The sequence below is a fragment of the Oncorhynchus clarkii genome, chromosome 17, assembly GCF_045791955.1.
Source record: "Oncorhynchus clarkii lewisi isolate Uvic-CL-2024 chromosome 17, UVic_Ocla_1.0, whole genome shotgun sequence".
Classification (NCBI taxonomy): domain Eukaryota; kingdom Metazoa; phylum Chordata; class Actinopteri; order Salmoniformes; family Salmonidae; genus Oncorhynchus; species Oncorhynchus clarkii.
In genome coordinates this window covers 56,806,842-56,832,221 of record NC_092163.1, presented here as the reverse complement: position 1 = coordinate 56,832,221, position 25,380 = coordinate 56,806,842, and the positions used below count along the sequence as shown (strand labels likewise).

At 40.0% G+C, this 25,380-nt stretch overlaps 1 protein-coding gene across 1 annotated transcript; it reads right to left on the bottom strand.

The window, feature by feature from the left end:
- Nucleotides 1-323: 323 nt before the first annotated feature.
- LOC139369851 (large ribosomal subunit protein eL22-like) lies at nucleotides 324-6,609 on the bottom strand. The gene is made up of 4 exons (XM_071109131.1): nucleotides 6,581-6,609; nucleotides 4,273-4,386; nucleotides 1,606-1,730; nucleotides 324-513 (listed from the first exon to the last, which is right to left on the bottom strand). Exons 1-4 carry the CDS (start codon nucleotides 6,590-6,592, stop codon nucleotides 369-371), a joined length of 396 nt encoding a protein of 131 aa, XP_070965232.1. The 5' UTR covers nucleotides 6,593-6,609; the 3' UTR covers nucleotides 324-368.
- Nucleotides 6,610-25,380: the final 18,771 nt, after the last annotated feature.

Genomic DNA, 25,380 nt, shown 5'->3' with positions numbered 1-25,380 from the left:
AGTCATTTCAGCCCACACACACTACTATTTGAAGCATTAATTGATAAATGGAATCATTATTTTTATGTACAAACTTAACACACAACTAAATCTGAATGCAATCAACTGTCAGTTTCAAGGTTGAGTGTTGTCAAAGTAGAAAGCTGTTGATAACAAACACATTTATTGCTTGCAATATTTCCCCAGACAACTCCATGTAAACACAGAGCACAAATATTTTTGCATGATAAAGAATATGGGTTTTCAAGTCTAACCAGAGTAGGTACACTTTTTCAAACGTGCAGGTTTAGTCTCAAATCAGCAAATAAAACCATGTGAGAAGCTTTCGTTCCTTTAAAATTTTATTGACAAAAGACAGTGGCATGGATTTAATCTTCGTCCTCCTCCTCCTCCTCATCCTGGTTGATCTGGAAGTAGCGCAGTTCGTAACTCTCCTTGGTGTTGGCCACCACACGCAGCCAGTCCCTCAGGTTGTTCTTCTTCAGGTACTTCTTGGTCAGATATTTCAAATACCTGTGAGAAAGGAGAGGAAAGACCAGCAGTGTCAGCAATGTAAAACTCATTGAAAATTACATTGTGACAAAGGTGTACTGTATATTTGTTAGATTTATATTTTTGAGAACTTATCAGAAAGTGCAATTAGGACAAAATGACATGTAGAACATGGAGTTGATTCAATGTTTAACTTTTCTATCTGCAATTTTCTAAACAATTTGCACCCCCATAACAAATCAGGACTCTCTCGTCACAATTGAAACATCAATGTGAGACCCCCCCCCCCCCCTTCAACTGTACCTTTCCAAACTGCCTGTCATCGGGGGATGCGATAGAACTGCCAGATCCCCAATTTTGTTTTTAAAGCAACTTTGAGATTGTTCTTGTTATGAAAAGCACAATATAAAATAAATCCATGATTATAAATTATACCTTCCAATTATTTACGAGGTGGGGTGGGGGAGTTGCTAGTGTTCTATAATTTCATGCCATATAGGGTTAAATATAGCTTCAGACGGTGCTTAAGAATCAATGAATGTCTGAGGATACATGGTGCCATGGAAACATTTTTTTAATAGAACTGACAAAAATCATGTTCACAGCTGGATACATTGATCAGATCACAGCATCTCCACTTGTGGAAATAAAACTGACAGAAGTCCAAAAATAACATGCGTTCTATCCATGTCTCTTAACTTCTTCTATTCATGTACATCTCAGTCCGCCTAATGTTAGTATTTTATGAGCCGCAGACCTTATTTCAAACGCTAATCACTTTAAAAGCACTTCAAATAATTCATTATACATGGATTTGCTCCAGACTGTCCATCAGGCAAAACAATAAAACCAATAAAGGCCTAACATCGATTACAAAACAGTGCCATGACCCCATAACAGGAAGCAACATGGAAAATATCACATAAAGCAAAAGACAGCTCCAACTTCCTAATTGAACAAGTGAAAATGCAATAACCCATACATGCATAACTGTGGAGACAAACCAAGTCCCTCCATCAGACAACAACATAAAATGGCAAGCGATGTTGCTCGGCACATCACATTGCAAGCAGGGCATTTCAAAAGATGAATCAAATCTATATTTAAACATACCTTTTGGAGAAGGGCACTTCAGAATTCACAGCGATTTTGCTCTTGCTCCTCTCAATGGACACCACACCACCACCCAGGTTCCCAGCTTTACCGTTGACCTTGATGCGCTCCTGCAGGAATTGCTCCTAACCAACAAGACCAAAGGTGTATTTTAGGACAGTCTTTCTCCCAAATATGGATACTAGCTGTAATGACTGCTACATACTGCTGCAAATATTCTGTCAATATAATTTACATGTTAAACATTTAGTAGACGCTCTAATTCAGAGGAATTTAGTTAACACATTTAACTTTAGTTAGTATGACTATATGTGGTTGTTGTACCTAACTAAAAGTTCCTCAAAGCAGCTAACAGCAAAATCAGTGCAAGTAAGAGAAGACAAGTACAAGTGTCATTGCAACTATCAGGATACGTCGGGCACCCCCAGAACACTTTGGGGCTAGCCAATAGTCAATGTATAATTTGAACCCTGACCCCCATTAAATAAAGCCCAGATGTACCGAGTCACCTTGCATTAATGCTAGCCACAAATGGCATTCACGTTTCACAACTGTAATAACCTGGGCCCGAGCTGACCAACAAACAATCTGTTAGTCCAAAGTACTGATACGTCATAACATAAAACAAATATTTTATTAAAGTAAAGTAAATAAATGATGGTTAGTAAGTGAACCAGTAATGGGCAGTCACCACCATCGGACATTTATTCAGTGTTATTACAGCAGTCAACCCACAAAAATAATTGAAACCAAAAAACGTGATTATTTGTTTATAATCCAACCGAAACCAACCTCAAAAACCCCTAATCTGAATCCTAATTGTCTGCCTTATAACACACCAACTGCAAAATATCATACCCCACTACCCATTACAGTTGTCGCGTTACTACATTGAAGACAGGCCAGTGTCAGCATAACGTGGATAAACCAGGAGTATCTGGATTATGAATCATTTGTGCCATGCAATGTTTACATCGAAATAATAGGGCCCTTCTCTAGTAATAAAGACATTTAATAGGATATTGTAGTGAAAAAATAAATACAATCAATTCATGGAGATATTATTATGGCGTTAGGTTGACGCAACAATGGATTCTACCCCCCAAAATATATTTTTCTCCCCACTAAATGGCAATAATATGCTTGTCAAAATAGATAACTAATTTGAAAACATTATTGTGGCAGTTGTTACCCATGTCTAACAATCCCAATACTGTGCTTTATGATATTGACACGATATGAGCCCAAATGTAAAGCAGGTGCCTTGCTAAGAACATTCAGATCTGTGGGACTGCCCAATTTGTGAAACTTGCCAAATCTGTTTTCATATTTGCAATGAGTATTCCCAAACATACCACAGTAAGACCGATGCAACATTGTATTTCCAAGAAGTGTGGGAAAGTCCTGAGGGTGTTTCAGTCATCGGACATATTTTGACAGAAATATAAAGTAAAGTTTTTCATCACTACTGTCATTCAAATGTTATCAGAGACAAAACAAACAGAAAGTTACAAAGTAGAGCTTAGTAGCTAAAGTTTGATATATGGGTTGTCGGGGATTGGTCCAAATTCATGTTTTACAACCCCCACATCCATGACGAATGCTAGTGCCCCACGCCGTTCGCTGAGGCTACAACCCAGGCGAGATGCGGTGCTGTGCGGAATTAGCTGTATTGTGCAAGTGGCACATTTTGTGATTGACGTTTTATTCTTTCAAGTAAAAACTACTAGAATTCAGTGGCTAAAGCACTACAAATAGATAAAAACATAGCTACATACCAGTGAATTGTGTCCCATCTGTGTCCCATAGCTAAATACCACATTGCAAATGTGTCCCATCTGTGCAGCTGGCTAGCAGGCCTCTGTGCCTAGGCTAATTACTTAATGCAGTTTATCCTCCCATCACCGGAGTAACTCATCAACACCAAAAATAACATTACAATTAGGGCTGTGCCAGTCTTGGAATTTGAGGTCACAGTAATTGGCCAGGCCAATGAATACTGTCACCGACATAACCATTCGGGGGTGGTTCTTCAAAGAGAAGAGGCCATAATGAGAGAAATAATGTAGTCTAAGCTACTGAAAATAGGCCTTTCACAAGATGACATCATGACAGGAGTGTTTGATTCATATTAAAGAGATAGGCTAATTTAGGAAACGTTCTGAATGGACATATAGGCCAATAGAGAGCATCAGTGAACTCACACCCCCGTAAAATCAGTGTTGATTAGCCTTTAAATTAAAAAACATTCCGTATTGTCCACTTAATACATTAGCGCATTATAGGCCTCAGAGCCAGAACAACCTTGACTGCTGTTGAATAATGCTCATGAAACATGGGACCAACACATGGGTAGGTAGCATTAGCTAGTGCTAGTCGGCTGTGCCTGTGACAAAACACTGGTATTTTTCATCTCAAGGCTTGTTCTTCATCTTTTTAAAATAGGGAGCCAACATGTTTACAGAACTTATTTCCATGACTGATCAAAAATCATTTTCATCTCTTTGCAACAGTGAGCAATATGTTTGGAACGTCACTCGCACTAATAGTATCGAATCGCAAGACATATAGAATAGTGAGAAACGCAATAATATCATATTGTGAACTTCGTGGCAATTCCCAGCCCTAGGATATTGCATGTTATTTTCTCTAACATTGGCTACTTACAAAGTTGGCAGCATCCATGATGCCATCCTCCACTGGGTGAGTGCAGTCCAGGGTGAACTTCAGGATCTGCTTCTTCTTCTTGCCACCTGTTTTGGTCTTTTTGATGACCTGCTTCTTCTGTCAAGACATTGCAGAGGGGCTAACATTATTCCAAATGGCTTGATAAATACATTTCGTCATGCAAAGGAAGTCGATTACCATTTAAGAACCAAACGGAACCTACCCGAATTTGTCCAATATAAACTTGTTTTTGTTGCATAACGATTTCCGTTTGGAGTAAATATTTTCTGGTGCAAAACATTTAACAGAGTTGGCATGATGAATACACCACTGGCGGTTTTGTTTAAGTATCTAACGTGCTAGCAGTGTTTAACATTTATTTTATCTTTATTTAACTAGGCAAGTCAGTTAAGAACAAATTCTTATTTACAGAAGCAATTTCTGCCAATCTGCATATTGTACTGTCTTTGGTGCTTGGTTGTTAAAAACAGGAAGAGGCGAAGCGAGAGGGATAACTGGGCTCAAAATCATTCTCCAGCAGGTGTCGGTTTTTCCCGCTCACCAAGCTAGGAGTTTTTGTATGGAAGTCAATGAGACAGAATTTTGAATTTGGTCAACTATAAAAATAAATCTTACAATTTGTAATTTAGCAGACTTAATTAACAGTAGTGAGCGGATCATTTTTGTTGTGCTGGTGCCCTGTGGAAATCAAAACCACCCCCTGGTGTTGCAAGCGCCATGCTCTCCAAACTGAGCCACATGGGTCTTATTTGATCTAATAGAAGTTTTGTGATGCATAGGTTTTTATGAATGTACTGATATAATTAGGCCAGGTGACATTCTGGAAACTTTTAGGTAAAAAAAACACTTTACATGCCTGTACACATCTACCTGCCCTCTCATGGGCTAGAATGGTCCCTCTTGATCTTGCCTCCTTACTGCCTTCTATTTTTGAAAACATTTATTTCCATTGTTTTATCAGCCATTTGACAATAATATAATGGATAATCTGTTTTTAAAACTAGTTAACTTGGTGTGTGTTATCAAACTGGCCAGGACCCGGTTTCCCAAACGCTTAAGTATATCGTTGGAACCGTTGAGCTCAATGGTTCTAGCGATGTACTTAAAGGCGCCCACGCATTATTCCCATCAGTTTGTGCATATATTATGATATTTTGTAACGTTTCTGTTCATTTTGGTGTTCCCGCAAGTTCTACTCCCAAGTGGCGCAGCGGTAGCACTCTAGCACTGCATCTCAGTGCTAGAGGTGTCATTACAGACCCTGGTTCGATCCCGGGCTGTATCACAAAAGGACATAATCTGGAGTCCCATAGAGCGGTGCACAATTGGCTCAGCCTCGTCCGGTTTGGCCGCCTTTGTAAATAAGAACTCGTTCTTAACTGACTTGCCTAATTAAATAAAACGTTTTTCATGTGGTCGTGCACAGCCAAAATTTGGCCAGTCAAGTACCCAAGTTAGCTGGATAAAGTTGGCTAGTTACTTTCAGTCACAAATGAGAGAACACCTCACTGACTATTTTACCAGCCCTAGCAGAGCTGGTTTGGCTGTTTACGTTATCTACAGCTTTGGTGACCAATTGTACCGCTGGCAACAATTTAATCACGTTTTAATTCTACATTTACTGACACCGGTCATATTCAACGGGTGTTGCACGTTCGTAAATTAAACAGTTATTTTGCGCTCAGGCACTCAGACGAGTGCGCTCTGAAATCGGAGTAGATCGCCAGAGTGACTACACGAACGCACCCTTAGATTAATTCAGACTATTTCGAGGACGTGTATTACTGACTACGGTACCCAATATGGACATGGTACTATTGCCGGTACTTTCTCGTTTTTCAAGCGAAATTCTCAGATCTTAAATTAAGTATGCGAGCACACACGTCTGGTTCGCCTAACCAAATTCGAACCGACACATGCTGACTGACGCTTTTGGGAAACCGGGCCCAAGGTTATTTGTATTCATTTTAAAAGTGCCATTAATCGGATTTTATTTGGCACGACAACTTCTATCTAGTGCATTGCCAGCTGGTGTGCCGATGGTTCACGTTTAAGATACAGTTGACGAATAGCTAGGTAACGCATAAACTAAATTGCTACAACGTGGTTCATTGGGTGCAGGCCCAACTGGTAAACAAAGCCATTTATTGGTACTCCTTTACTTATTTGGCCTCACGGAAACACAGTCCAATATGGATTTATTACGTGCACATCAAGTACAATAAACGACAGACAATAAAAACATATTATAGTTAGCTATACAACATATTTCACCGTGAGTACTCACAATCGGAGCCATGTTGGCCAACGATTCTTGTCCAGAAAGGAAGAGGCGGGGCTTATTACAACCCTATATCCGGTCTAGATAAATAGATTAAATCCATGAATCGGGGATAGATTCGTCCAGGAGATATTCTTTGCCCCAGTTTGAGTGAGATGTTTCTGACTTAGTTTTCTTATCATGTTATTTATTTTTCGGCTGAAAGTATTATTTGGGCAAAACAGTTGTATCGTCTTTCTACACTTCAACTATGGATCAGCTGAAATCATCTAGGAAACCAATTTTGAGAGTAGGACTACTCCACAATTATTATAGAGTCAACAGGCATATGTGGGCTACAGCAGAGCCATATGCTTATAGAGTTCTAAATACATGGCTCCGGGCTACAGGTATTCACTAAATTGTTTTGATTTAGGGTCCTCAAAAGGTTATACTGCTGCACCATCAAGAGCATCCTGATTGGTTGCATCACTGCCTGCTTATGGCAACTGCTCTGACTCCGGCCGCAAGCCACTACAGAGGGTAGTGCGTGCGGCCCATTATATCACTGGGGCCAAGCTTCCTGCCAACCAGGACCTTTATACCAGGTGTCTCAAAGGAAGGCCCAAAAAAGATTGCTCTAAAATGGTGCAACTGTAGAATATTGAGGATCTGAGGACCCATGCCAAAGCTTTTCAGCCTCCTGTAGGGGAAAAGGTGTTGTTGTGCCTTATTCATGACAGTGTTGGTGTGTTTCGACAATGATAGATCCTTAGTGATGTGGACACCGAGGAACTTGAAGCTCTCTACTCTCCACTAACAGCACTGTCGAAGTTGCAGCAGCCCTGTGCTCAGCCCTCCGTTTCCTGTAGTCCAAGATCAGCTCCTTTGTCTTACTGACATTGAGGGAAGAGGTTGTTGTCCTGGCACTACACTGCCAGGTCTCTGACCACCTCCCTATAGGCTCTCTCATCATAGTCAGTAGTCATCGTAGTTACAATCATTTCGCTACACCTGCAATAACATCTGCTAAACGTGTATGTGAACAATACATTTAGATTTTATTGTATCAGGCCTATCACTGTTGTGTCATCTGAACTTAATGGATGGCGTTGGAGTTGTGCGCGGCCATGCAGTCGTGGGTGAACAGGGAGTACAGGAGGGGACTAAGCATGCACACCTGAATGGCCCCCGTGTTGAGGGTCAGCATGGCGGATTTGTCGTTGTCTATCCTCACCACCAGTGTGCGGCCCGTCTGGAAGTCCAGGGTCCAGTTTCAAAGGGAGGTGTTCAGTCCCAGGGACCTTCGCTTAGTGATGAGCTTCAAGGGCACTATGGTGTTGAACGCTGAGCTGTAGTCAATGAACAGCATTCTCACATCGGTGTTCCTTTTGTCCAGGTGGGAAAGGGCAGTGTGGAGTGCAATAGAGATTGCATCTGTGCATCTGTTGGGCAGTAAGCAAATTGGAGTGGCTCTAAGGTGTCTGAGATGATGTTGTGAGCCATGACCAGCCTTTCAAAGCATTTCGTGGCTCTAGATGTGAGTGTTACAGGGCGATAGTCAATTAGACAGGTTACCTTGGCATTCTTGGGCATAGGGACTATGGTGGTCTCCTTGAAACAGGTAGGTATTACAGACTGGGTCAGGCAGAGGTTGAACATCTGTGAATACACTTGTCAGCTGGCCAGCGCATGCGTCCTGATAATCTGTCTGTAAATGATAACCTGTTTAAAGGTCTTACGTTGGCTATGGAGAGTGATCACACAGTCGCCTGGAAAAGCTGGTGCTCTCACGCATGGTTCAGCGTTGCTTGCCTCAAAGCGAGCGTAGAATGCATTTAGCTGGTGTGGTAGGCTTACGTTTCCCGTTGTAATCCGTGATAGTTTGCAAGCCCTGCCACATCTGACGTGCATCAGAGCCGGTGTAGTAGGATTTGATCTTAGTCCTGTATTGACACTTTGCCTGTTTGATGGTTCGTTGGAGGGTGTAGCGGGATTTCTTATAAGCGTTAGTGTACTTGAAAGCACAGAATATTCTAGAATTCTAGTTTCTAGTCATATGCCGTAGCGTTAAGATTTCCCTTCACTGGAACTAAGGGGCTTAGTCCAAACCATGAAAACAGGCCCAGACCATTATTCCTCCACCAAACTTTAGTTGGCACTACGCATTCGGGCAGGTAGCGTTCTCCTGGCAGAAGTTTACTTACACTCAAACGTCAAACGTTTCAGGTAGCCTTCCACAAGCTTCCCACAATAAGTTGGGTGAATTTTCGCCCATTCCTCATGACAGAGCTGGTGTAACTGAGTCAGGTTTGTAGGCCTCCTTACTCACACATGATTTTTCTGCCCACAAATTTGAAGAATGCCTTGAAGAATGGGCAACGGCAAAAATCCCTGTGTCTAGATGTGCCAAGCTTATAGAGACATATTTGCATGCGATTCTAGAATCTGTCCAAGCAAGGAATAAGGCCTTTAAAAAAAATTAAGAACTCTCAAGATCAGCATGATTTTGTCCTATATAAACATCACATAAATGAAGCACAGAGTAGGATGGATGAAGCTAAGAGGGGTTACTTTGCTGAGAAAATAATTGAGAACAAAAATGACCCTAAAAAGCTTTGGAAATCATTTAAGGAACTAGGCTGTAGTACTACTACCAAAAACTAAACTAAACAGTATTGGACTGAACATCAAGGGGGAGATGGTATATGAAAAAGCAGAGGTTGCCAATGAATTCAACTCTTTGTTTACTTCTGTTGCCATAAAGCTGGTTAGCAAGCTGCCCACCAGTTCTGGTTTGTATGGAAGCAACCAAGTCAAGAACTATTATGTAGAGTTAAGGGTTCAGCCAAACTCTTTCTTTTGCAAAGGTAGCAACAGCCAAAATAGTAAGTATGTTGGCAGAGCTTAAATGCTTCAAAGCCACAGGCCTGGATAATATTCCTGCAAGGTTTCTTATAGATTCTGCTTAGCAAATTGGCCCTTGGTTTACGCATATCGTTAATCTCTCTTGAACAAGGCACCTTTCCCAGGGACATGAAACAAGCTAAAGTTATACCCCTGTATAAGAAGGGGATAAAGTCTGACCCTGGGAATTATAGACCTGTATCTATCCTCGGTGTAACATCAAAGATCCTGGAGAGAATTGTACATGAGCAAATGTATGAATAAGTTATCAAACAGGGTCTAATGTATGATTTTTAGTTGGGTTTTAGAAAAACACTACATTGATTCATGCCTGTTTTACTTGACTGACTTCTTCAGGAAAGCGATTGATGAGGGAAATCTGTGTGGAATGGTACTGCTTGACCTACAGAAGGCTTTTGATACAGTTAACCACTGTCTCCTAATCTCCAAACTAGCACTGGGGGTTAAGCAGTATCCCTCTAGGCTGGGTAAAGTCCTATTAATCAGGAAGGGAGCAAGTAGTAGAGATTAATGGTTCACTGTCTCAGGCAAAACCAATGAGTTGTGGCGTTCCGCAGGGGAGCGTGCTTGGGCCTCTGCTGTTTTTATAGTATATTAATGATATGAAAGATGCTTGTTCTTGCCGTCTTTTTCTTTATGCGGATGACTACACTTTTGGTGTCACATAAAAGTAAAACTATGTTGGAGAGCATACTTAGCACAGAGCTTACTAACATTAGCAAATGGCTTAGAGATAATAAACTCTCTGCACTTCGGGAAAACTGAAGCAATTATTTTTAGACCCAGACCTAAATTGTGTAGGTCATCTGAAAGAGTGGAGTTAGGGGGTGAGGTGCTGACTACTAAAATCTCTGTTCGCTACTTGGAACGTATCCTTGATGGAAGCATGGGAGATGTGAGCATGGCCAATAAGGTGCTAGGGAAGGTTAATGCCAGGACTACATTTTTGGCTAGAAAGTCCAAGCTGCTTGATAAGGACTCCATGAAAGTGCTAGCTACAGCCCTCATTCAATGCCATTTTGACTATGCTAGTACTTTCTGGTTTGGGGGCTTATCTAAACTTATGAAGGGGAAGCTCCAGATACCCTGATCAGCTTATTCTGGGCTAGTATTGAAGGTGAGTCCACGTACTCACATAGGCTGGAGCTGCTTTCAGGAACTAAACTGGCTGCCTGTTGAGGCTAGGATGTCCCAGATTAGACTAGGTTTGGATTACAGGAGTATTTATGGACCTGCGCCCAGATATCTAAGTGATTACTTTCCTCGTGTTAGGGATGCACACAATCACAGCACCAGATCAGGTGTTGCTGATGTGTGCTTATACAGGTATAGGAGTAACGCTGGGAAAGGTACTTTCTTGTATACTGGAGCCTCAGAATGGAATGAGTTGCCTCTGCCCATAAAAACAACGTCCTCTCTGGGCAGCTTTAAAAAATAAAGTTAAAATATGTTTGATGTCTTCTGTGCCCATATGAAGAACCCCTATAATGTAACGGGAATGACGATCGATGTTCTTCTGTTTTTGTTTTATTATTTCACTGCCATACTGTGTTCGATCTTGTCTAGCCATCTTGTCTCAAGAGGACCACAATGGAAATAAGTCCCAGACTTTGTGTGTTATCCTCAATGATTTTATTAATGTGCATGTGTGGCTTTTTCAAGTTTTATGTGTGCTTTTTTTTTTTTTAAATGGTCGAATTAATCAAATAAACTACCCCAAGAGACTTGCAGCTGTAAAATGTGGCTCTACAAAGTATTGACTTAGTGAATAGTTATGCACTCTCAAGTTCTGTTTTTGTCTTATTTCTTGTTTGTTTCCCAATAAAAACATATTTTGTATCTTCAAAGTGGTAGGCATGTTGTGTAAATCAAATGATATAAAATGTTGTTTTAAAAAAAATCTACTTTAATTCCAAGTTGTAAGGCAACAAAATAGGAAAAATGCCAAGGGGGTGAATACTTTCGCAAGCCACTGTACTACAATGGCTCAGACTATACTTTAGGGTTCATTAATTAGGTTTCGCCTTGGGCCAAATTTTTCTGAGCTAATAGTCAGTCAGCCAGAACATAATTAGCACAATTAATTGGCCTACACTACAAATTGACCAAAATGTTTAATATCTGATTACACTCATAAAAATCACCATGTATCAATTAAATTATTATTTATGTATATTTCTCTGTTGATTGGTGGGGGAAAACAGGTCTACTGTAGCCTACAATAGTGGCGATTTTAGCCTGTAAATATTGGTGGGGCCCAAAAAAAAAAAAGGTCACAACACTAAACAATACATTAATTGCACTTTACCACTGCTACACCTGGCTATCAACTGAGCCTTGTCTGGCAGCGAAACAGTTCATTCAGCCTCATTTACTGACTTAAAAAAAAAAAAAAAACGCTGATATGGCCAACTTGTTTAATTAAACAAATGTGATTTCTACTGACAATTGAGATGTACAAACTATGGCATAAGGGGACGACAATTGGATAAGAGGCCATCTGTAATTTCGATTAAGACATTAATGAGCGAGCTAGGAAGGACGTACTCAATATAACTTTGTTCAGCACTTCTGAAATGTACAGCGACAGATTTCAGAACATAGGCCGTTCTTACAGTGTTCTCCCTGTACACCAAGTCAGAACTGTAGGATAAATAAAGAGGGAATATAAGCAGACAATGAAAACTCTCACAATATTCGATGACTACATTTTTCAAAAACAGGTTATAGGCTACGTGTGCACCACCAAGTCAGAACAGTAGGCTAAATTAAGAGGTGAAAATATACCAAATTATTAGGGTGGAGCAGGCACATGGGCTACTAAGAGCATACAACACAACATACTTAGTATTATTTTATTAGCTACATTATACATATCTCCCTGGCATATTACATCACTTATGTAGCAGCATACAAGACATATTTGGACTCACCTTGTTGTGCTGTGCTCACTTGAACAGGAAGGTGGCGCAGCGGGCATTGATGGGCAAATTTTGTTATTAAAGTCTGGATTTATGGTGCTTTCAAGACAACTGGAAACTCGGGGGAGGGGTGAATCATGATGACATAAGTGATTTTCAAGTCCTAGCACTAGAAAGAGGCCCAAGTTCCCAATTCCAAGTTGGATGAAAGTTAAACCTATTTTCCCAGTTGTAGCTCAGTTTTCCCAATTGTCTTGAACTCACCAAAGTAAAATTTTGCAGTTCTGAGTTGTTTTGAGCACAGCACAAATCATGCTTCATTGACAGCATGGCCAATGTTTAATGTTCAGAACTTTAAAAACTAGGAAAATAGACCCTTAATCTTAGATTTGGGACCACACAGCCACGCCACTGAATAGCAGGCTAATGATTGCTTTGCAATGCTTGCAGTTAGCCATCGATTCCTTCCAAACCACTCATTGTTGAATATTCGATGTCCAATGGCCGACGAGCACCGATACATTTTATCTACATTTTCTCATTATTTCTCTTCATATAAGGATTTGGCAGTAGATTGTCGACTTGATTCATGATGACTACTAGCTAAGACTATCTACTGTAGATATAACTTGATTTGACATGTGTGGCCATTGACCTTGATTCTTCTCGATGGGCACTTCTAATGCAACTCTATGGCAGTACAAGGGACTAGAATTTTAGAGCTCTATCCTTAGACTTGGTGGTGACGTAGTGTCTTCATGAGTGGCAGAACACTGAGCCAATCATGGCGCAATGTTGTGTATTTTCTGCTGGCTTGCCCCACCACAGAAAGCACTGAGCTAGGCTGAAACACCTGCATTTTGAAGCTGCCTTAAGCAATCAAAATATACCATGTTTGTACTCAGCTTTATTAACTTAATATATATTTGTTACATTGTTTGCAAACTTTTGTGACATTAATGCCCCACCTGCCCTGAACGACAGCTTGCCACTGGGCTACACTACCTTTTTTTAAGTCAACATTCGTTCAGAACAATAGGCTTGATAACCAGAGAACATTTTACTCAAAAGTATCAAAAAGAAAATGTGGATAATGAAAGTCATAGTTTCAAGGAAGAATGTACAGAGCCATGTGTTCACCTTACCATTTATTCCCCATGCCAAGCCAGTGCATCTTATTTGCAATGAAAATGTTGCCGTTTTTTTTACTGACATTGCCACGCGTTAAATCTCCAGTTACAAGAAAAATGTTAAACAGTCGTGGACATGGTGGAACAATTTAAGGCCATTCTTAGGAAACTTGAGTTGTTCGATTTGTACTTGTGATCAGGAAGGCTACTACACTTCAGCACACTGAAGAAACGAGGGACCAGGTCGTAGCATGGAGGGATTCATCAAGCAGTTGAGGAACAACTTCACCAGATTTGAAGACTGCAGCATGCCCAAGGATATCATTGCGTTTGTACATGCTTCTCTCAGTCCGCCCAGGTGGAGAATTCTCATCCCTTGCTGAGAAAACGATACCCTTGCTGGATGCGGCCGTAATTCAAACTGAGCTGATTGAATTCCAGACATCGAGCTAAAATCAGGGATGTGTTTTGGGTGGCATGCTCAGAGGAATACAGCCAATAAAGACACTTGCATTTTATGTGCTAACAATGTTCGTAAAGACTTACACTTGCGAGTCCTCATTTTCCTCTATGAACGCAATATAGACTCAAGACAGGGCCGGCTTTCACATAAGTCAATCGGAGGACTGCCTGCGCATCAAAATCACATCCATCTCACGAGACAGCCACAAGATCGTGTACGAGGGGAAATGCAATCCATTGAGTGAGTAGTTTAGTGGCCTATATGACGGTATTTAGTAAATCCGTGAAAAGTGAGCCGCGCTCAGATGCAATAATTGAATTACCAACGTTTCGACAGACAAGCTGTCTTCATCAGGGTATAAAGACTAACACTGCGGGTCACTAGTTTATATAGTGTCAAAGGACACACACAGGTGTCTGTAATCATGTCTGTGTGTGGCTTGATATCATTTGTTAATTTACAGATGTAAATAGAACATATAAGAAACATAAATGGATAGCACAGGATCATAGATATAATTTGGCTACATAGTCCTACAAACATTTTCAATGAATAGCAAAATCACAAAAATGACTTCAGACCAAGGTCTACGTTGAGACCGAAGGCAGAAAGGGTCTTTAAATGAAAGATCCAGACAGCCTCTCATTTTAACCATAAATTGTCGAGGTCACCCCCTTTCCTAGGGAGGGTGAAGTGTTCGATGCCGATATAACTTAGGGACGAAATCGAGTGGTTCGCTCCCAAAAAGTGGGCCGCATCTGGGTACGTCAAGTTTTTGCACCTAATGCTACGATACTCTGAGATTCGTACTTTTAATTCGTGCTTGCATAGTAAATCTCAGGTGCTCAGAACAAGAGTTAAGAAAAGCATGGAATGCCTTGAGCTGTTTTGCATCACCCCTCCATAGAAAATAAATATCATCAATGTAACGTTTCCAAATAATAATGGTAGGCAAGAAACATTTTCGAGAGGATTGAGAATTGACTGTTTCTCGATGTAACCCACATACACATTAGCATAGTTATGAGCCATAGGGGATCCCATGGCAGTACCCTTCGCCTGAATAAACAACTAATTTAGAACTATTTCAGCCGAGGGCGCGCAAAAGATGGCGGTCAGTGCAGATCATTTGTTTTGGTAGCTGAATGAATTATTGGATTTCCTTACCCAATTATGACCATTGGATTCTTTCTACGGTCATTAAACCCCGTATGAATATGGTTTAGTTTATTTAGCAAAGTAATTTATTACTTATTACTTTATTACTTTCTGCAAGTTATTCACCATTAAAACTAAGTTTGCGAGGATACTAGATAGCCTGATAAGTTTAGCTAGCTCAAAAACGAGCTTGTCGAACGTACATGGAAACTGCCACGACCAGAACCAAAATGAAAGAAATGGAGAGATCGTCAGATGGACAACTAACCACAAAAGATAGTATGATTTTGGGTACTCCTCTTCAGAATGTAACTGGGGGGAAATACTGCAATGGGTGATGAAAATGTGGTGAGCACGGACAACAATGCTCACAACTTGCGCCCCTCCAGTCCCCAGCTCAGGCCTTTACCTTACAACCCAGGCACTCCAGTCAAGCCCCAGGGGGAAAACATGAGAGGCCAAGAGGGTCTGTCACTTCTTGACATGCAAAACAATATTGTAATGCTTTTGACAGCAAACATAGACGAAAGGTCATGTTTAGGGAGATAACGATTAAAATTGAGGCCATCTGTTGACTTTATCTTTGGAGAAGTGAAAACCCTCAAAAGTGACATGAAGAAAGTGGAAGTTATCTGCCAGGAAAATGAAAAGAAGGTGGCTGAACTGAGCAAAGGGTGAAGGAGGCGGAGACATACCATCGCAGGTGGAACCTGAGGCTCCATGGAATTCCAGAGCAGACGGATGAGGACATCAAATGCAGAGTTGTTGACATCTGTGGAGCTGTCATTTCCGAATCAAAAGCCAAACTTCAGGAACATGTAGACATCGTCCATCATTTGGGAAGACTTAAGGATCGAGACAAGAGACCGAGGACAACCATCATCCGGTTCACCAACAGATCTACACGGGATCTTCTTTGGAGGCGAGCGAAGAATTGTGAATTCCTCATCAAGCAAAAATTGAGGTTCACGGAGGATCTGACCTCAGCAGACAAAGTGACAAGAGAGAAACTGTGGCCGATGGTGGCTGCAGCTCGAAAGGCAGGGTAAACTGCATTTTTTTTATCGGCGCAAGAGTGATCATCAATGGGAAAGAAATTCGGACAAATCAGAACATTTGAGTGAATGCCAGAGTCTAACTCGGACAGAACTGTCAGGCCCAAAAAATTATTACCAGATGAAAAGCAGCCTTTTATTATAAAAATGTACATAAACACTTGAATGAGAAAAAGCTGACCTGAGAACTGGTAAACTAAACACTAACTATAGGTGAATAACTGCTTATTGTAAAGTCTACACAATGTCTCCCCCTTGTGGGAGTAAGAATACTTTGGTAACTTTATGACCAATTTTTGAGGGGAGAGGTTAGTAATGGGATGGAAATCCTCGAGTTACATATCCCTAGGAAAAGCTTATATTAGCATAACAAGGTTGTTGTTTGAAGTTTGTCTTTATCTCTTTGTTCAATTAATGTCAGGGCTATTCGTAATTTAATCAAGCGTACGGCTATTTTCCTGTATTGCAAACAGTTTAATGCAGACTTTTACTTTTTACAAGAGACTCATGCTTGTTCTTCCAATCTATCTTTTTGGAAAAATCAATGGGGTAACGATATCTGGTTATCATATGGCAACAACCACCCTGCAGGTGTAGCAGTTTTAAGAGGTGCATTTAAAGGGAAGATCATCAGTAGTAAGACTCACCACTCTGGACATTGGTTAATTTCAACAGTAAATTTCAACAGTGAAATGTTTTTATTAGGGAATATTTATGCATCCAACAACAAACAAAACAACAGGATATTTTTTCAAGAATTTGAAGAAATTAATAGAGTTATAGGTGTATTTCAGGATATCAAAATTATCTTAGGTGGAGATTTTAATTCTGTATCTAATGTGATGATTGACAGATATCCCCCTCCTAAAAGATCCAGCATAGTTCATTCTGAGTTTAATAATCTATGTCTTGGATTAGTAGATATTTGGAGATGTAAATATCCTGATAAAAAGGAATTCACTTGGAGTAACAAGGACATGTCCAGACAGTCAACAATTTACTTCTGGTTGATTTCTAATTCATTAGATAATTCTGTAGTCAAGGTATCAATTGAACCATCAATTCTTACTGATCATAAAGTTATATTCTTACCTTTAAATATTATTGGATCTGATGTTATACCGAATTGGAGTTATTGTAAACTCAATAGTAGACTGTTGGAAGATGATAATTTCAAGATGGATGCCAAAGATATTATACAAGACAATTGGAGGAAAGCCCAACTATTTAAGTCTTATTGGAAATATTGGGAATTAATGAAGTATGAAATAAGACAAACAGCCATGAAGAGAGGTAAAGAAATTGCTGAACTTAAAAGATTGAGGGAAGATAAACTTGTTAAGGAAATACTTTCTCTAATCTTTATGGAGGACCTTGATGAAGAGGGAAAGGGTCAGTTTTTCTCTTTACAACTAGAAATTTGACCGAATGTATGAAGAGAGAGCAAAAGGGGAATTTGTAAGATCAAGAAGGAGATGGTTGGAGGAAGGTGAAAATACAAAATACTTTTACAATTTAGAAAGAAAAAATTCTGAATTTACATCTATTCATAAGCTCAATATAGATGGCAAAGAAAACGAAAACCCCAAAGATATTTCAAAATATGTTTCAGAATTCAATGGTAACCAGTAATGCCTGCCCTACTTGTGACATATCTGCCTTTCTAGACTCTGTCAAAGACTGTGCAAAATTCATAGATGAAGACTAAAATTCTATTAATGAAATAAAAAAAATGTATCAGCAAGTTAAAAGAGAGAAATCTCTAGGGAATGATGGCATTATCAGTGAATTCTAAAAATATTTTCAGGAGGATATTATTGAATTTAATGTTTTTAAGGAGGCAATTGATTTAGGGGTCCTGCCTGTTTCTATGACACTGGGCCTAATTTCTGTAATACCCCAACCAAACAAAGATTCTCTGATTTTAGAAAATTGGAGACCAATCACATTAATGAACAATGATGGAAAGCTACTTGCATCCATCTTTGCAGAAAGACTGAACCCATTGATGAAACCCAGTCTGGTTTTATGAAGGGCAGACATATATGTAATAATATTTGACTAGTATTGGACTTGATAGACTACAATGAGCACACTATGGAAGATAGCTCTATTTTATGTGTAGACTTTTACAAGGCTTTTGATACAGTTGAACATTATTTTCTTTTTGAGAGTCTTCGATTGTTTGGTTTTGGTCAATATTTTCAAAGTGTAATTAAGACACTTTACAAGAATAGTAACAGCTCTGTTAAATTATCCCATGGGACTTTGCAAAGATTCGACATTAGACGTGGAATTAAACAAGGATGCCCAATTTCTCCTTTCTTATTTTTAATGGTCACACAAATGATGGCACTTCATATAAATAAGGATAGTTTTAGGGGTATTCAGATACAAGACAAAGAGATAAAATGTTCACAATTGGCTGACGACACCACCATTTTTTTGAAAGATCATAATGAAGTCAAGAAAGCTATTGAGTGTATTAATGCCTTCACACATGTATCAGGTTTATCTCTGAATATTAGAAAATGTGAATTATTTGCATTGAAAAGATTGAAAAGATACTCAGTATGTAATATCCCTGTAAAAGATGTGGTCACATATCTTGGTATTACAGTTAGCAAAGATCAGAGAGAAAGGGCCAAATTAAATTTCTATCTTATTGTAGAGAAAATTGGAAAGAGATTTAACTCCTGGTTATTAAGAGATCTTTCTTTATCTGGATGAGTACTTTTATCAAAATCTGAAGGTCCAGATGAGTTTATACCTCCCTTGCCTTGGATGTTCCTCTGTCAGTAACTAAAATGGTTGATACTAAATTATTTAACTTCATACGGAGGAATAAACCTCATTATTTAAGACAAGCGGTAATATGTAGCACCCAAGGTGAGGGAGGGTTGAATGCTCTGAATTTTAAAACCTCTAATATAATATTTAAGATTAAATGGATACAAAACTATTTAAGATATAAGGATTGCATCTGGAATATCAACCCTAATTTAATATTCCAACATATTGGTGGTCTAGAATTCTTACTCAAATGCAACGTTGATATGGGTAAAATACCTATTAAGCTTGCAAACTTTCATAAACAAGTACTTCTAACTTGAAACCTCATGTACAAACACAATTTTCCCCCTCATAGGTATACAATCTGGAATAATAAAGACATAAAATACAAAAACAAGTCTTTGTTTTTCCAGAACTGGTTTGACAACAAAATTATTTGGGTTAAACAATTATTGAATAATGATGGACAACTATATGATTATCCAGAATTTATTAGAACACACAATGTTACATTCACTCCTGAGGAGTATCAAATTGTTGTTAGCCATCCCTAAAGGTGCTATTCTTCTTTTAGGATAATATAACAATACTCCAAGTGCAACTGTTGAGGATTTTGTAGCCTCAATACAATTAGAAGGAATATAAGGAAACTATGTCAATATGTTACTATTCCCTCTGCTAAAATGTACTGGAATGCAGCCCTAGGACAAGTGAACTGGAACAAAGTTTCGTTGTTATCTGGTAAATATTGTATATCAAATAAGGTGAAAGAAGTATCATACAAACTCATTCATAGCATCTACCCTGTAAAGACCTTTATTATGCACAGATTTAAAATAGCTATTGATAACAAATGTGTATTTTGTGATTGTGACCCAGAGACTCTTGACCATTTATTTTGGGACTGTTCTTATGGCAGAAGATTTTGGTGTGAGTTAGAAGATTTTATTTTGAAAGAAACGACTATTAATGTTAATTTGAAAGACTCTGATATTATGTTTTATTTTGAACCAAATGATATGGACCCTGATTTAACTTTCATTGTTAATTTGTTTATCTTTCATGGAAGATTATTTGTCCATAAAATGAAGTGGGCAGAGAACAAACCCCTCTTCACATTATTTAAGATAGAATGTAAATATTATTTTGAAATGATCAGTGAATGTAAAAACAAAAAATCAATACGGACCATGAAAGTATTTAACAAATTGAAAATGAATCTTGAGATGTAATACCCCTGTTAAGTTTATGTACTCTTGTTTGTATATTTCAGTTTTTTTGTACTTGTTGTGTTCATAATTTTAAAAAATATATATAAAAAAAGAAAGAAAAAAAATTGTTTTAAAAAGTACTATTTCAGCCAATGTTATAACGCATGCACTGGAAGGTGTCACGCTGCAGAATAATATTTTCCATGGCTTCCATACCGCCCTCGTGTTGAATAATAATGTATAACGACTTAACATCAAAAGTAACAAACAAAGTATTCTCAGGAAGAGGATCAATAGATTCAATAATAGAGATCATACTGCTGGTGTCCTTTACCAAGGAGGGGAGCTGTTCTGCAAGTGGTCTAGCAAAAAATAAACAAAAATCGATAAAGGGGCCATTACTGCATCAATGCCCGCTATAACTCTAACCCGGACGGAAGCTTACAAGAAATCCTGCTATGCCCTGCGACGAACCATCAAACAGGCAAAGCGTCAATATAGGGTTAAGATTGAATCATACTACATCGGCTCTGACGCTCGTCTTATGTGGCAGGGCTTGCAAACTATTACAGACTACAAAGGGAAGCACAGCCGAGAGCTGCTCAGTGACACGAGCTTACCAGACGAGCTAAATCACTTCTCTGCTCGCTTCGAGGCAAGCAACACTGAGGCATGCATGAGAGCATCAGCTGTTCTGGACGACTATGTGATCATGCTCACCGTAACCGACGTGAGTAAGACCTTTAAACAGGTCAACATACACAAGGCTGCAGGGCCAGACAGATTACCAGGATGTGTGCTCCGGGCATTGTCGTGGCAGAATCAGAATTCTTTAGGTAACATTTATAAATAAGATGTTTTATTCATTTTATAGCATGCTTATGTGGGAAAGTTACTTGGGCCCAGAGAGGGGAGAGGTCTGATTAGTCTTATCTGTGAATGTGTCATGTGTAAACGTATCTTTTAAACCATGTGAAGGGATGATTGAGGGGGAACCAATTATCTCTTGGCTCCACAATGTCTGTGTGCCAGTCACTGTCTCTCTGTGATCTTGTCCAGGAGGGGGTGTATTTGATATATGCCATTGGAAGAGGTAGTGTTTTTGGTTCTGAGTGGTACCAAGAGCGAGATAAGAACATAGTTTAGGAGACCAAAGCTGAACGATAATTTATAGCCAATGCTGTCTGGCTATGTGTGTCTTTGCTATAAAGGATCTCAGTTGCAATGTGTAAGCACTCTCAGAGAATTCATTTATAGACACTGAATTGATCTGAGAGTCACAGGGTTGTGATGGAGCTCATATAATTAAAGATGGACTTTATGATAACTCTGTCTTGTGTGTGGTTTGCTCTCTTGTGATTTGGTAATACAGGAAATGTCCACTACAGCATGTGCTGACCAACTGGCAGGTGTCTTTACTGACATTTTCAACATGTCCCTGATTGAGTCTGTAATACCAACATGTTTCAAGCAGACCACCATAGTCCCTGTGCCCAAGAACACAAAGGCAACTTGCCTAAATGACTACAGACCCGTAGCACTCACGCCCGTAGCCATAAAGTGCTTTGAAAGGTTGGTAATGGCTCACATCAACACCATTATCCCAGAAACCCTAGACCCACTCTAATATGCATACTGACGAAACAGATCCACAGATGAAGCAATCTCTATTGCGCTCCACACTGCCCTTTCCCACCTGGACAAAAGGAACACTTATGTGAGAATGCTATTCATTGACTACAGCTCAGTGTTCAACACCATAGTACCCTCAAAGCTCATCAATAAGCTAAGGATCCTGGGACTAAACACCTCCCTCTGCAACTGGATCCTAGCCTTCCTGATGGGCCGCCCCCAGGTGGTGAGGGTAGGTAGCAACACATCTGCCTTGCTGATCCTCAACACTGGAGCTCCCCAGGGGTGCGTGCTCAGCCCCCTCCTGTACTCCCTGTTCACCCACGACTGCATGGCCAGGCACGACTCCAACACCATCATTAAGTTTGCAGACGACACAACAGTGGTAGGCCTGATCACCGTCAACGACGAGACAGCCTATAGGAAGGATGTCAGCGATCTGGCTGGGTGGTGCCAGAATAACAACCTATCCCTCAACGTAACCAAGACAAAGGAGATGATTGTGGACTACAGAAAAAGGAGGACCGAGCACTCCCCCATTCTCATTGACGGGGCTGTAGTGGAGCAGGTTGAGAGCTTCAAGTTCCTTGGTGTCCACATCAACAACAAACTTGAATGGTCCAAACACACCAAGACAGTCGTAAAGAGGGCACGACAAAGCCTATTCCTCCTCAGGAAACTAAAAAGATTTGGCATGAGTCCTGAGATCCTCAAAAGATTCTACAGCTGCAACATCGAGAGCATTGGTTGCATCACTGCCTGGTACGGCAATTGCTCAGCCTCCGACCGCAAGGCACTACAGAGGGTAGTGCGTACGGCCCAGTACATCACTGGGGCTAAGCTGCCTACCATCTAGGACCTCTACACCAGGCCGTGTCAGAGTAAGGACCTGATAATTGTCAAAGACCCCAGCCACCCCAGTCGTAGACTGTTCTCTCTACTACCGCATGGCAAGTGGTACCGGATTGCCAAGTCTAGGACAAAAAGGCTTCTCAACAGTTTTTACCCCCAATACATAATACTCCTGAACATGTAATCAAATGGCTACCCGGACTATTAGCATTGTGTGCCTCCCCCAACCCCTCTTTTTACACTGCTGCTACTCTCTGTTTATCATATATGCATAGTCACTTTAACTATACATTCATGTACATACTACCTCAATTGGGCCGACCAACCAGTGCTCCCGCACATTGGCTAACCGGGCTATCTGCATTGTGTCCCACCCACCACCCACCACCCGCCAACCCCTCTTTTATGCTACTGCTACTCTCTGTTCATCATATACAGTGCCTTGCGAAAGTATTCGGCCCCCTTGAACTTTGCACATATTGCCACATTTCAGGCTTCAAACATAAAGATATAAAACTGTATTTTTTTGTGAAGAATCAACAACAAGTGGAACGACATTTATTGGATATTTCAAACTTTTTTAACAAATCAAAAACTGAAAAATTGGGCGTGCAGAATTATTCAGCCCCCTTAAGTTAATACTTTGTAGCGCCACCTTTTGCTGCGATTACAGCTGTAAGTCGCTTGGGGTATGTCTCTATCAGTTTTGCACATCGAGAGACTGACATTTTTTCCCATTCCTCCTTGCAAAACAGCTCGAGCTCAGTGAGGTTGGATGGAGAGCATTTGTGAACAGCAGTTTTCAGTTCTTTCCACAGATTCTCGATTGGATTCAGGTCTGGACTTTGACTTGGCCATTCTAACACCTGGATATGTTTATTTTTGAACCATTCCATTGTAGATTTTGCTTTATGTTTTGGATCATTGTCTTGTTGGAAGACAAATCTCCATCCCAGTCTCAGGTCTTTTGCAGACTCCATCAGGTTTTCTTCCAGAATGGTCCTGTATTTGGCTCCATCCATCTTCCCATCAATTTTAACCATCTTCCCTGTCCCTGCTGAAGAAAAGCAGGCCCAAACCATGATGCTGCCACCACCATGTTTGACAGTGGGGATGGTGTGTTCAGCTGTGTTGCTTTTACGCCAAACATAACGTTTTGCATTGTTGCCAAAAAGTTCAATTTTGTTTTCATCTGACCAGAGCACCTTCTTCCACATGTTTGGTGTGTCTCCCAGGTGGGATATCCACTTTTTGTGGATATCTTTAAGAAATGGCTTTCTTCTTGCCACTCTTCCATAAAGGCCAGATTTGTGCAATATACAACTGATTGTTGTCCTATGGACAGAGTCTCCCACCTCAGCTGTAGATCTCTGCAGTTCATCCAGAGTGATCATGGGCCTCTTGGCTGCATCTCTGATCAGTCTTCTCCTTGTATGAGCTGAAAGTTTAGAGGGACGGCCAGGTCTTGGTAGATTTGCAGTGGTCTGATACTCCTTCCATTTCAATATTATCGCTTGCACAGTGCTCCTTGGGATGTTTAAAGCTTGGGAAATATTTTTGTATCCAAATCCGGCTTTAAACTTCTTCACAACAGTATCTCGGACCTGCCTGGTGTGTTCCTTGTTCTTCATGATGCTCTCTGCGCTTTTAACGGACCTCTGAGACTATCACAGTGCAGGTGCATTTATACGGAGACTTGATTACACACAGGTGGATTGTATTTATCATCATTAGTCATTTAGGTCAACATTGGATCATTCAGAGATCCTCACTGAACTTCTGGAGAGAGTTTGCTGCACTGAAAGTAAAGGAGCTGAATAATTTTGCACGGCCAATTTTTCAGTTTTTGATTTGTTAAAAAAGTTTGAAATATCCAATAAATGTCGTTCCACTTCATGATTGTGTCCCACTTGTTGTTGATTCTTCACAAAAAAATACAGTTTTATATCTTTATGTTTGAAGCCTGAAATGTGGCAAAAGGTCGCAAAGTTCAAGGGGGCCGAATACTTTCGCAAGGCACTGTATTCATACTACCTCAATCAGCCTGACTAACCGGTGTCTGTATATAGCCTCGCTACTGTTATCTTTCACTGTCTTTTTACTGTTGTTTTATTTCTTTACTTACCTATTGCTCACCTAATACCTTTTTTGCACTATTGGTTAGAGCCTGTAAGTAAGCATTTCACTGTAAGGTCTACTACACCTGTTGTATTCGGCGCACGTGACAAATAAACTTTGATTTGATTTGATTTGAATAATAGGGTGTCTTGGAGGTTTTGTAACATTCTTGTGTAATTTTGGCAAAGTATAGAAAGTGGCAATTTTAGGGTGTTTGTCACGAGAATTTTCAATCCCAATGATAATAACTGACAATCAATAGCTCTGACCAATCCCCGAGATCTGTAAGACCATGGGTTTAATAATAATTAGTCAGACTCAGCTTATGCAAAAATATTAAGTTTATTCAGAGAACGTTCTAAAGTCCATTATACAATGACATCCATTTTATAGCTACGCACATACTTCCACACAAACAGTAGGTATCCTACACACATACTTCCACACAAACAGTAGGTATTCTAAGCACATACTTCCACACAAACAGTAGGTATCCTACACACATACTTCCACACAAACAGTAGGTATCCTATGCACATACTTCCACACAAACAGTAGGTATCCTA

Bases quoted from the DNA above. Each gene is read 5' to 3' on its own strand.
- LOC139369851 (XM_071109131.1), bottom strand. The intron at 1,731-4,272 runs GTAAGTAGCCAA...CTTGTTGGTTAG, and splicing joins TCATGGATGCTGCCAACTTT to GAGCAATTCCTGCAGGAGCG. The intron at 514-1,605 runs GTATGTTTAAAT...CCTTTCTCACAG, and splicing joins GAAGTGCCCTTCTCCAAAAG to GTATTTGAAATATCTGACCA.